General features: G+C 41.6%; 2 protein-coding genes across 13 annotated transcripts in view; both read left to right on the top strand.

The window, feature by feature from the left end:
* The window catches only part of erfl1 (Ets2 repressor factor like 1), a 64,593-nt gene extending 54,373 nt beyond the window's left edge, over positions 1 to 10,220 (top strand). For all 7 annotated transcript variants that reach the window (XM_020041020.1, XM_020041016.1, XM_020041017.1 and 4 more), the window contains one exon: positions 7,841 to 10,220. In XM_020041020.1, the coding sequence (XP_019896579.1) occupies positions 7,841 to 8,661 (821 nt within the window). In that variant the 3' untranslated portion in view covers positions 8,662 to 10,220. The remainder of the gene's footprint in view (positions 1 to 7,840) is intronic.
* Positions 10,221 to 11,250: 1,030 nt separating this feature from the next.
* The window catches only part of arhgef1b (Rho guanine nucleotide exchange factor (GEF) 1b), a 43,381-nt gene continuing 40,829 nt past the window's right edge, over positions 11,251 to 13,802 (top strand). For 5 of the 6 annotated variants that reach the window (XM_029115704.2, XM_029115705.2, XM_029115702.2 and 2 more), the window contains exon 1: positions 11,251 to 11,541. The gene's annotated coding sequence lies outside the window, so the exon portion shown is untranslated. Of the gene's footprint in view, positions 11,542 to 11,673; positions 11,775 to 13,802 lie in introns of those variants that run through there. The other variant, XM_029115701.2, reaches the window with a different exon arrangement.

The following is a 13,802-nucleotide window of genomic DNA, read 5'->3' as shown; positions in this document are numbered from 1 at the left end:
AATCATGTCCAATCAATTTATTTTGCCACAATTTAATTTGCCTAGTGTCTAAATACTTATGTACCTTAGATATTTAAGTTTTTTACCTTCAATAAATTGGCAGACATTTCTAAAAATGTGTTTTTGTTTTGTCATTATGAGGTATTGTGTTTAGACTGATGGTGAAAAACAATAATAACTCATTATTAAATATACACTACCGTTAAAAGGTTTGGGGTCACTTAGAAATGTCCTTGTTTTCCATGAAAACATACATTAAATGAGTTTGAATTGGAAATATAGCTAAATGAATTGGCTTGATGGGCACTTCTTACGGTCAAGCTGCTCCCTCAACAGCTCAAAAGGGTTGAGATCCGGTGACTGTGCTGGCCACTCCATTATAAACAGAATACTTGCTGACTGCTTTTTCCCTAAATTGTTATTTCATTAGAGCTGTGCTTTGGGTCATTGTCCTGATGTAGAATGCAATTGGCTTCCATCAAGTGCCGTCCACAGGGTGTGGCATGGCAGAACAAATTGGAGTAATTCCTTCTTCAAGATCCCTTTTACCCTGTACCAATCTCCCACTTTACAACCACCAAAGCACCCCCAGATCATTAAATTGCCTCCACCATGCTTGACAGATGGCATCAAGCACTCCTCCATTTTTTCATTTGGTCTGCGTCTCACAAATGTTCTTCTTTGTGATGCGAACGCCTCAAACGTAGATTCATCTGTCCAATTTATCCAATTTTCCTCTGTCCAATGTCTGTGATATTTTGCCCATCTTAATCATTTCTTTTTATTGGCCAGTATGAGATATGGCTTTTCTTTGCAACTCTGCCTAGAAGGCCAGCATTCTGGATTTGCCTCTTCACTGTTGACGTTGAGACTGGTGATTTGCAAGTACTATTTAACCCTACCAACATACAATAACTACCAACTGGGTCCCTGGGGACCCCAAGAATAAACTACTGTAATAAACAACCATCATAGCAAAATGTTAACTTAGCATAGCATAGCATAGCATCATCTTCCGCTTATCCGGGGCCGGGTCGCGGGGGCAGCAGTCTAAACAGGCATGCCCAGACTTCCCTCTCCCCAGACACTTCCTCCAGCCCTTCGGCGGGGACACCGAGGCGTTCCAAGGCCAGCCGGGAGACATAGTCCCTCCAGCGTGTCCTAGGTCTTCCCCGGGGTCTCTTCCCGGTGGGACGGGACCGGAACACCTTCCCAGGAAGGCGTTCCGGAGGCATCCGAAACAGATGCCCAAGCCACCTCAGCTGACCCCTCTCGATGTGGAGGAGCAGCGGCTCTACTCTGAGCTCCTCCCGGGTGACCGAGCTTCTCACCCTATCTCTAAGGGATCGCCCAGCCACCCTGCGGAGAAAGCTCATTTCGGCCGCCTGTATCCGGGATCTTGTCCTTTCGGTCATGACCCAAAGCTCATGACCATAGGTGAGAGTAGGAACGTAGATTGACCGGTAAATCAAGAGCTTTGCCTTGCGGCTCAGCTCTTTCTTCACCACGACAGACCGATACATCGACCGCATTACTGCAGAAGCTGCACCGATCCGTCTGTCAATCTCCCGTTCCATCCTTCCCTCACTCGTAAACAGGACCCCTAGATACTTAAACTCCTCCACTTGAGGCAGGCACTCTCCACCAACCTGAAGTGGGCAAGCCACCCTTTTCCGACTGAGGACCATGGCCTCGGATTTGGAGGTACTGATTTTCATCCCCACCGCTTCACACTCGGCTGTAAACCGTCCAAGTGCATGCTGAAGGTCTTGGCTGAAGGGGCCAACACGACAACATCATCCGCAAAGAGCAGAGACGAAATCGTGTGGTCCCCAAACCTGACACCCTCCGGCCCCTGGCTGCGCCTAGAAATTCTGTCCATAAAAATTACGAACAGAACCGGTGACAAAGGGCAGCCCTGCCGGAGTCCAACATGCACAGGGAACAAGTCTGACTTACTGCCGGCAATGCGGACCAAGCTCCTGCTTCGGTCGTACAGGGACCTGACAGCCCTTAGCAAAGGACCCAGGACCCCATATTCCCGAAGCACTCTCCACAGGATGCCGCGAGGGACACAGTCGAATGCCTTCTCCAAATCCACAAAACACATGTGGACTGGTTGGGCAAACTCCCATGAACCCTCCATCACCCTGTAGAGGGTATAGAGCTGGTCCAGTGTTCCACGGCCTGGACGAAAACCACACTGTTCCTCCTGAATCCGAGGTTCTACTATCGGCCGTATTCTCCTCTCCAGAACCCTGGCATAGACTTTCCCGGGGAGGCTGAGAAGTGTGATCCCCCTATAGTTGGAACACACCCTCCGGTCCCCCTTCTTAAAAAGAGGGACCACCACCCCGGTCTGCCATCCCAGAGGCACTGTCCCCGACTGCCACGCGATGTTGCACAGGCGTGTCAGCCAAGACAGCCCCACAACATCCAGAGACTTGAGGTACTCAGGGCGGATCTCATCCACCCCCGGTGCCTTGCCACCGAGGAGTTTCTTAACCACCTCGGTGACTTCAGCCCGGGTGATGGACGAGTCCACCTCTGAGCCCTCATCCTCTGCTTCCTCAATGGAAGACGTGACGGCGGGATTGAGGAGATCCTTGAAGTACTCCTTCCACCGCCCGACGACATCCCCAGTTGAGGTCAACAGCTGCCCACCTCTACTGTAAACAGCGTTGGTAGGGCACTGTTTCCCTCTCCTGAGGCGCCGAATGTTAACTTATTTCTTCTTAAAACATTATTAGTTATGCATTTAATGTTATCCGGAAAAACATTTGATTATTATTTTAGGAAAGGTGCCACCTCCTGTCCTGTCCTGACTATGCCCCCAGCCCAGCGCAGAGATGGCTAGGGGCATAGCCAGGACGTGACACATTAGTTCTTAAAAGCTTCTTTGCCGTCCTTTGATTCTGGTATCATTTAGTTTTCAATAATTTCAAGTTAACATTATTTGTATAATATTTATATGGTGAAACCAATATAAAATAATATAAATTACATTTATTGTCAGTGAACATGTGCAAGTGCAGTACAACAAAATGCAGTTAGCATCTAACCAGAAGTGCAAATAGAAGAGGGCAAATAATTTACAAGTGAAACAGTTTAGACCAATGTATGTTCTAAGTGAGATGTATAAATGTGCAATGAAGGCAAATGCAAGTACAAATGGCATTTCTAAATGTGCAGTGAAGGAAAACTGAGGGTGCAATGTAACATGTGCAACTGAAATACAGGGATAGCAGCAGTGAGGTTCCCAAGGTAGACATGTACATGTAACAACTGAAAACATCTCTGTAAAACACTTTGTGACAACTGCTATAAAAAGGCCTTTAAAAGGTGGTGGTGGGGGGGGGGGGGGTTCAGCAGGGTTACAGTAGCTGGAAAGAAACTGTTCCTGAGCCTGCTGGTCAGGGAACAAAGACCTGTACCACCTTCTGATGGTAGGAAATCTGTCTGCTGCATCCGTGTCTGTCTCCATCAAAATGACTGACAGAGTGCCCCCCCCCATGGGATATATGAACTCAATAAATAGTACCATTTATTAAAACTGCATAGACGGATTTGGGTGCTTTTGACAGGGGTCCCAGAGGAAAAACAATGATATGAAGTCATTGGGAACAAATTGATGGACAAAGTTGTGAAAAATTGGGGCCTCCCATTCCTCTTTCTATTCTGGTTAGGGCCAGTTTGCGCTGTTCTGAGAAGGGACTAGTACACAGCATTGTACGACCTCTTCACTTTCTTGGCAATTTCATGGAATAGCCTATATTTCTTGGAATAGACTGATGAGTTTTAGAAAAAAGTTATTTGTTTCTGGCCATTTTCAGCCTGTAATCGAACCCACAATAGCTGCTGCTCTAGATACTCAACTAGTCTTAAGAAGGCCAGTTTTATTGCTTCTTTAATCAGCACAACAGTTTTCGTCTGTGCTAACATAATTGCAAAAGGGTTTTTCTAATAATCAATATGCCTTTTAAAATAATAAACTTGAATTAGCAAAAACAACGTGCCATTGGAACACAGGAGTGATGGTTGCTGATAATGGGCCTAGTCACTTAATCCCAAATGCAGGAAAGGTCTGGTGGGTCACTGTGTCAAACTTGGCCTTAGTCAATAAGAAATGTGTGAAAAACTCATGGCATAATAGACATTGCTTAATCGGCTTAGGCTATCAACCATACACCCTGTGAAGAACCATACCACCTGTGAAGGGCCATGCACCCTGTGAAGAGCCATACACCCTGTGAAGAACCATACCACCTGTGAAGAGCCATACACCCTGTGAAGAACCATACCACCTGTGAAGGGCCATGCACCCTGTGAAGAGCCATGCACCCTGTGAAGGGCCATGCACCCTGTGAAGAGCCATGCACCCTGTGAAGGGCCATGCACCCTGTAAAGAGCCATACACCCTGTGAAGAACCATACCACCTGTGAAGGGCCATGCACCCTGTGAAGAGCCATGCACCCTGTAAAGAGCCATGCACCCTGTAAGAACCATACACCCTATAAAGAGCCTTGCACACAGCTGTGGGCCATTATAATTAGTTGTTTAGATCAGATAGAATGGCACCCATTACTGCCTGCATCCAGCAGCATCGTGTCTCCCATCAAGGGACTGTCCAGAAAGATCCTGCTTAGCTTCAGAGGCAAGCCTACATAGATGAGGAAATCATCCAACTGGATCCAAGGGGATCAGCTGGCCAATCAGCATTCATATTGGCTACAGATCCAGCTTTTTAGTTCTCTTTTTAGTTCCCAGGACACAGCGACGTTGATCAGACTTCTTTATTAGGGTACAAAATTGGACTCCACATATCTTGTACAGTTACTTCTATTTAGGCTATTTAGGTAAGCTATTCAGGCAGCATTTCAAACAGAAACAAAACCCTGATTGTTCTGGTTACCAGCTACTGAGTAATCCTAATTTCATGTTACGCTTATGGTTATACAGTGACATGCAACCATCTGGGCAGTGTATCACACACAAACAAGACACAGACAGGCAACATAAATAGCGATTGAATTGTCTTTTTGACAAGCTGTCAAAGTAGTGTTATTTTGAAACAACTCAGTCCACAGTCTTACACTATAACAATGAGGATTACATCACAAAGGCTTCTGCTACCACACTACCCTTACATGCAACACATAAGGTTGTAGCATACCTTTTAAATTAGAATATATATGCAAATATATTTTATTTCTTTGTTTGGATATCCACGTTTATTGTTCAGCCGTTCAGACTCTAAAGACTGAGGCGTAGGTCACGTTAAGGCAGAGAAACGTGCGGGCAGTGGTAGGTTGTAACAGCTAAGAAGAGCAGGGAGGGTCAGCTTGAGCTATGTAAAGAGTGTACAGAAAATAAACACGTGTTGATTGGGATCTGCACATGCAGACCAGCAGGGCTGGTTCTGGCCTAAGTGACATAAGCAAATCTAAACATTGCTTAGTGCCCCCAAAAGGCTAGAGCTGGCACTGCAAATAAGCTATGGTATTCTTTGCGTCAGAAATGCTTTTGAGGAAAATGCTGAGTCAGCTGCAACAGAGTATTTTTTTTAAATAATTGTCCACACGTTTCCGTTGGCGGGGCATGCCCAAAGCACTGGGGAAACAGAGAACCTAGTGGTTAGCAGCCTAGCACAGACACCTGATCAAGTGGGGTTACATGATTAGCAACTGCTCAACTGTAATAACACTATTAGTTTTCGAGTGATGTTTTATATGCATGTTCTTACATAGCTTTGTTCTGCAATGAGCCATTTATATTAATATTTTTGTTTCATTTTAGTTTTTTTCTGTTTTACATTGAAGATTCTGTACCCTTTTATCCTTGATCAACCAAGACAAAATTATTCAGTTTCACAAAAAACATTTTTTATTACAATAAACAAAGGCATATGGAATAACTCTAGCAACAATACTTGTGATTCGTTTGGTTGAATGTGTCCTGGCATGTGAAATAACCGTTGAAGTACGTTTTGTATTTAGGGTTTCCAATTTTCCCCCTGTCGGCTGCCATTGTAGTCCATTCTAGACCATTCAGTAACGAGACTGTAAGCCACCACATCATGTCCCACAAGTAAAGGCAGAATATGGACTCAAAATGTTTTTAAACACTTATTTAATTCTTAAGAACACCTTTGACCAGACAAATCATTCAATATCCTAGAGATATTGGATGTGACTGTTTATGTTAGGATATAGAAGCTTCCACAATAAGCCAAATGTAAACAGTATAAGTCTGGAATATTAATATAAATGTTAATATATATATGGCTTGTGGAAAGATGAAGATAGTTGTTTTAGTGGACTACTTTTGTAATTGTATTTTAATTGTATATCAATTAGCAGAGTTTATTTTTAACTACTATGCGGAAAAGAGACTGTTCTATATTAAACATTGATATGCAGTTATAAAGCAATATATTATACACTATATCATATGAAGTTGTGTAGATCTAGTTAAATGCATCAGTATTAATGATCATACAGTATATTTCCGCAGTTGAATACATGTTTTTGCTTATATGCGAAGACAATCAAATCTTTTTTTTATTTCTGAGTGGCACTGAGTATACTTTTACATATAATTTGTTTGTTGATTAACCAATTACCATAAGTATGTTCTGTGTATTTAACTACCTTAAGTATTGGAAAGGTAAACAAAACACAACAAAAGACTAATCATTTTTAGTCAGGTCTAGTGAATGTGACTAACAATGTCTTTGTCTGCCTGAATACTCTGTGCTCATCCACCTTGTTGCATCAGAATGTGAGCCCTTACTGTGCAGTGTTTACTGTGCACACACTCCCCACCAAAACACTACCTGGCCCCCCTGCTTTGTTTGTCCTCAGGTCCTATCCCCCCTCCTTCCCTTCTCACCCCCTATTCCCTCCCATGTGTCCCCTCTGTCCTAATCCCTTCCCAGGCAGGAAGGCCCTAATTGAGGGTGCAGGCTTCAGTTTGTGGCCTGTGGGCGCCCATTACTGTGTTTTCATAAGCAAGTGAGGCCTGCCTGACTGATTCAATATTCATGTGTCTGCCAGCTACTCCTGGCCCAGCACACAGACTCCAGCACTGTCAAATTAGCCCTGCATAGCAAATAACAGAGTGAGTGAGAGGGAGAAAGAGAGAGAGAAAGAAAGAGAAAGGTGGGGTAAATCTGTTGTTGTTGTTGGAAGTACAGTCAGGTGGGAGGGAGTTCTTTTGTTCAAACATTCAAAATTGAATTCCAGTATCAATTCAGATTTGCCACCTTTGTTTCAGTTCTTATTAAATACTGCATAGGGAAGCTGCTGTAATACACATTATTATATCAGCTTTTTTTAGATTTAATTTTTTCAATTTTGATTGGACCAACTCGAGTGCCAGCATGTGGGAGTTATTTTTCTATTATTCAGCTGACTTCACCATGCCCCTGGAGTTTACAGATGACCAACAAAAGCCAGCTTTTCAAAATAATTGGATTGCTCTCACTAGTGTCCATTTTCCTTTTTTTTAAAATACACATTATAACTGTATTACAGTAGCATAGCTATTCTGTTATTAATGTGATAGTTTCTATTTTTCAGAGAGCATATCTCTCATCATGTGTTCGTTTTAGTTGTGAACCGGTTGAGCACGTGAACAGGTCTGGCAGGCACATTGTCAAAGACCAGGTTTCTGTTTGAATCCACTGGGCTCACATTTTGCCCCGGTGGATGACTATGGATTTGAATTGCTAATTATTATAGAGCATAATTAGTGAACATGCTTGGATGTGGTATGTCAGGAGACCTTTACCCTTCCACAGGGTTAACCTCTTGTCTCTGTGCCTCTGTTCTCTTCCAGGCACTCCCTGCTACTCCAAGCCCCCGTCCCTGTTGGGCCCTTACTCTCGCAACCCTCCTTTCGACTACCCCTGGGGCTTCAACCCCTACCTCCCAGGGGCCTTCTCCCTCAACAACTGCCCCAAACTGCCCCCCGGCTCCCTCTACCCCTCCCACTTCTACCCCAACCCGCTGCAGACCAGCTTGGGCCAGCTACCTCACCCCTTCTCCTCTCTACTTCCCCCGGGGGAGGTGGCGGGAGGGGGAGAGAGGGGAGTAGCGGGTCAGACCGGGGGTACTAACGGCACAGCAGGTGGGCAACCCAGACTCTGCCTGCCTCCTTACCCTGGTGCTTTGACACTGGGCCGGACTGACATTGGCAATGGGGGCTCCATCTGTGAGAGGGAGAGGGGTGATGCCAACACACCTGGCACGGGGCTAGGGCTGGGGCTGGGGCTGGGAGGGGTGGGTCTTGGTGGTGGTGCTGGGGGACGACAGAGCCCATCTGAGCGGCGAGGCAGAGTGAAGCAGGACCCAGAGTCAGACTCAGACCTGGAGATCACAGATCTGAGTGATTGCAGCTCAGACAACGACAACGAGCCTGACTTCAGCATCACCAAGGAGACCAGGCTCAGTGGCAGAGCACAGATCCTGATTGAAGGGAAAAAGGGGGGAGTACTGCCACCTGTCTCCTCCCTCCCTCCCCCTGTGTCCCCTCATTCCCTCAAGAGCCTGGTGACCCTCACCCCTCCACCACAATCCCTCCCTCCATCCCTCTCTCCCTCTATTGCTTTGGTTGACCGGCACAGGGGGACAGAGACTCTCAAACTGATCCACAGCTAATAGATTGTTCTGTGTCCTTCTACAACATGGAAACTCTCAAACTCCTCTCTCTCCATCTCTTTTTCTCTTCCTTTGGCATTTTTTGTGTTATCTTACCCTGTTTCTCTGTCTTTTTCCTTTCCTTTCGCAACCTTTCAGTTCTCTCTTTATTAGAGTCTTCTTCTACATGTTGACTTGTCCAACATAGCGGAGATAGTGAGTTTACCAATTTTTACATTGCTGAGAATATACTATGTTACAGCTATGTTTACTACTGTTGTTTTTGGCTTTAATAGTTGCACATCATTCTGTGCTATTTGTATGTTACAGTGTTACCACAGTGGGTGTAATATAACACAACTAATTGTTATATTGAAATACAGTATAATGTTATAAATATAATAAAAAGTGCAACAATATAGACATTAGATTAATTGCAATAGCTGCCACAATAAATTATACTGGACAGATATATTTATTTCAAATTTTCATGCGTTTTCCTTGGTACCAGTATTATTTTTGCTGTTCAAAACATAGTCGCACATTGCCATCTAGTGGCCATCAGTGTGGGATGTTTAACTTCATTGTTGGGAGAAATTATCAGTCTTAAAATCCGAACAGTTTTTAATTGTACTCTGGTCATGTAATCTTCTGATATTACTTGTTTGTTTATTGTTTAATGCTAATATAAATGGCTTTACTTTCTTTAATGAGAGGGAGAGAAAAAGAGCAAAAGAAAGAGCTGGACAAATTTAGAATTTGTATAAATATTTCATTGTGTATATTTTATTATGGTGTACATTACATTTAATTATTATCACTATTATAAGAGTTAACTGTATTGGTGTGATTTAATTATGTATTTAAATAATGTTGGGAAATTGATAAGTATTGGCGTATTGAAGTTTTAAATAATCAAAAGCAGGGTACCTGCACTGGGGAGGTGTTTTTCTATGAGGACTCATATATTGGGAGTTGTCTCATATTTTCTCAACCCCAGCTAATTGTGCCCTTTGGTCATTATCCAAATGCCCTCTGTATGAACCCTTTGGGTTTAAAATATGCTGGTAGTCTTATTTTTATAGTCAGCAATCAGCCAGTGTAACTGTTCTGTGGTTAGTCAAATGTGAATAATATTGGTTTCTGCTCATTTTTTCAACTGCACCAACCAAAAAATATGTTGTTTTTGAGTCAATGCTCTCCATCCATTGCAACAAGCAGAGGTACAAAGTATCTAAATTATAACTAGGGACACAAACCAACTTCTCCATTCCATGTTGGCAATTTTGAAGCGCAGAGTGCAATACTAACTAACCCACATTGTACAGATTCATGTGGGATGGTTTGCCGGTGTAACATTAGGTGTGAAAGCACTGTTGTAAAGGTCATGTAATTCTATATGGATTCTACAGTAAATCTCTGTTTCATGATCTCCGTGTGGTATTCACTAACACTATTGTAAATACTCTTTTCTCTGTGAGTGTATGTGTACACGTCCAACATGATCATGCCATAATATAATGAGACACATTTCTTTGTTTTATTGTAGAGGAAAAATGGAAAGAGCAAAAATAAGAAAAAAAAAGATGAATATCTTCTAAAGCAATAAACATTATTCTGGAGAGTAGACTGCGGTTGGCACTGAAGTTATTGTGTGAATGTGTGCAATTAAAGTAAGTGACTTCTAGACATGGTTGTGACCCATGAGGTAGAGCTGCCTTTCTCCACAGGCTGGTATACCTGAACCTACAGTACACTGAAATGGTGTTACCTTGTCTAGTCCACCAGAATAGTTAGCTTTCTATCTGGGAAGTTTAAAATGCTATAAGCATATGTAAACATCAGCCATGATTACCCATAGACTTATTTGCCCTGCATGTGTAATTGACTGATTGAGTTTAATGAGTTGTAATGGTCAGAGTTAATGGGATTACATGTGCCTTATGGCCTCCTCTCCGAAGGACATGAAGAAAAGACAAGACACTGACTACATTTATTAAACGTGTTGATGAATAAGTATGCGTGCTTCTGAAATAATATCCTATTCCCTGCATCGTCCAACTAATTTGGGTTAAGCCAAAATTGCAGTAAAATGCTAAAAAGCAGAAAGTCAGAGAAGGCCAGTACAAAGTTTCATAAAACAGACATATGTGCATTTTATATACTTTCAGAAACCATTCACACTAGCTAAGGATGACTTGATAGTGTATTTGTGAATTTTAAAACATTATATATTACTAAATATTTGGAAATTAGATGGAAATAAAAGCATTGCATCTGCTAAGCCATCTATATTTATTTGTATTGATGCACTCTAAGAAGCACAGGATAAAAGTCTACTAATCTACTAATGACAACATTTAAATATTACTTAAATTAATATAAATGTAGAATATAGTTTCGTGCTTCATACCACACTATAGACAAATGTGTGTAGTTCCATTAAAAAATATATGCTATGTAACACAGAGAACCCTATGATTGAAACGATTAGCAATGAACGAATGTGTTTCAACACAAACATCTTGAAATAATGGGTTTGTGAATATGATGCATAAAATCACTGTAGGGCAATCGAGGGGACCTAATACCATGTAACACAGCCTGCGTTGAATCCCAACAGGAAAAAACAGGGGACGGAAAAAAGTTGGATTAAAATCAGATTATTAATACCTACATTATATTTAAACAGTGTTATCTCAGCAATAATAATTTAACATCACACAAATATATGTTTGAAATATTCAGGCATTACTTTGCCTATGGTGTCTCCTGATAAAAATCAGGCAAGGGGAAATAGTCTACTTCCGCGTACAATGTTTTTTTTTCTGCCGACATACGACAACTTTGGGACAGGAAACCATAGTAGACGTTTTTCTGTCTTTTTTGCTGTATTTTGAGGTGAGTACCACGTTGAAACGTTCTTTTCCAAATCGATGTTACATGTAGCACATACGCTGTGTGTTTAGTTACTTATAAAAATGTCTGTTTTGGTTATTCCACGAGTGAAGGCTTGTCTCTCGCAAACTCACAAGCCAGCCCTTAGCCAGCTAGCATATAGCTAAAGGAATGTTGTGTTTGGCTACAGTCTAGCAGAACATCTCGTCCTCTCAAGCCCCATCAGCTGTTCATCAGTAAGCGAAATACTATTTTATTATAAAGGAATTCACGAACATGTTGGTCAGTGGTATCTGAAGTGTACCTGTAACGTATGTCGCTAGCTAGTTAATATGTGATTCAATTAAGTTATTTTTTATTATTTGTAAACTGGCAACAAAGTATCGGCAGCCGTCATCTTACAACATTTGTGGAAGGTGCAGGCTTTCAATTCCTTGCGACATTTTACTTTCTTACTAGCCAACTTGAACTCTAACTGTGGGAATGTGGTCAAGGCCTACTGTACGTGTGTTCACGGTTTGTAGTTAATTTATTTGCTTGCATATGTACGGTATCGTATTTGAAAGCCTTGGTGTTGTGTCATGTAATATGTAACTTTTTTTTAAATCGTTTTATTAGTTTATCTTATACAATAAATACTACGTTTATTTTACCTGTTAACCCCATCAAAGATCGATTTAGAACTCATCGCAGTTTATCAGTAGATAAATCATTTCAGATTAACATGCGCTCATTGTATACGATCCCTTTTTATTCTACGACATGAAAAGTGCGCGCACAGCTGTCACTTGAGATCCTCCCACATCCTGGCCGCTTTTATCTCTCCTGCCCCTTTGTCTCACTCCCTTCACCCACATTTTCCTCTACTGTAGAAATACTGTGTTCAAACATAAAAATATAAGGATGTTCTATCAGGCCTACAGGGCTGGGCATGTATCCATGCCATGAGTTAATCAGCTGTTATTGTATGGATACATGCGTTAATGAGTTAATCAGCTGAATTGTAGAACAGTGTTACTGAATTGGGTAAACACCACATCATTGTTAATGATGATGTTATGCAATTTTGGTTTTGTTTCTATCCGAGGCCAAAATATCCTTTAAAACACTATCAATAGTTAAGTCATGATCTGCTGTTATGGGCCTAGTTCTTGAGCTATACTAATGTCAAACTTTTGGTTTTTGATGTTACTGAAGTGTTTGAATAAGCTTGTGCCGCTTCCTGTCTTTGAGGAACAACACCCCTTGTCACAACCCCCCCCGTTAGTTTTTTTCTTCCTTTCTCTACCTCACTGCAAGTGCAGTCTTGCCCTGAGCCCTAGAGCTACCTTCTCTCCGTTTTAAAGGAATGTGGAGTATTTTATTTGTTTCCTTCTTTCTCACTTCTAGTTTGGCTAATACTTGTCTTTTTAATAGAGGAAAATCTGTGCTTTATTAAGCCATGTGTAGTTTCTGCTGAGGTACAGTAAGCAGACAGTGTACCATACTGCAGACACCTTAACGCCAAGAGGGGCGGTCCCTCTCCATGAGGCGGGAACTATTAGGAATTCCTGTTTACACCTATCAACAAGCCATCTTACAAACAAAACATTTCAGTCAAATAAACATGAAAGCTGTTCCAGGCTTGCTAATGTTTTATTTGCCTGTTCTGCCCAATTCCGCAGTAAGGTCAAAAAACGGTTTCCAATAATTTGTGCCAATTTCTTTGTTCATGAAGGTAAACTGAATTTTCAGATGATGAGAAATATTGTAAGGAAATTTGGCCAATAAATGTTTCATATATGAAACACATAATTTTGCACAATGTCTCATCCATTACTGAGAGTGTCACATTCACAAGTCTTTTTTTTGCCCCTCTTTTTAGTTTTTTATCCTAAGAATGTGTGATTCATAGACTCAGCGTTTCTGTTCTCCCCAAAATGCCTGCCTATTTGTCACATCCATAATGCACATTTTGGTGTTGTTAACAAACTTACATTTTTTAAATTTTGCATCTACACTTCTTCTGTATGCTTCTACAAATATGCTAATTTATCTTTAAGCAATTTGTGTGGCATTTTCTTTCAGATTTTTTGTGAACATGTAATGGTGGAATAACCCTTCCACAATTTCTTTGTGCAGTTATTTTTCAACATTGAGTCATTCATGGATTTAATTTCATTTAAGAATTTAAATGTAGTTGCAAAGAGCAATTTCCAGTGTGTCATCCGCAAAATGTGCTATATAGATATATTGTTTGTTTTTACGATTTATAAATTAAGTTA

This window comes from Esox lucius, chromosome 20 (assembly GCF_011004845.1).
Source record: "Esox lucius isolate fEsoLuc1 chromosome 20, fEsoLuc1.pri, whole genome shotgun sequence".
Lineage (NCBI taxonomy): Eukaryota > Metazoa > Chordata > Actinopteri > Esociformes > Esocidae > Esox > Esox lucius.
The sequence above is the reverse complement of the archived record's forward strand: the minus strand, read 5'-3'. Positions and strand labels throughout refer to the sequence as shown.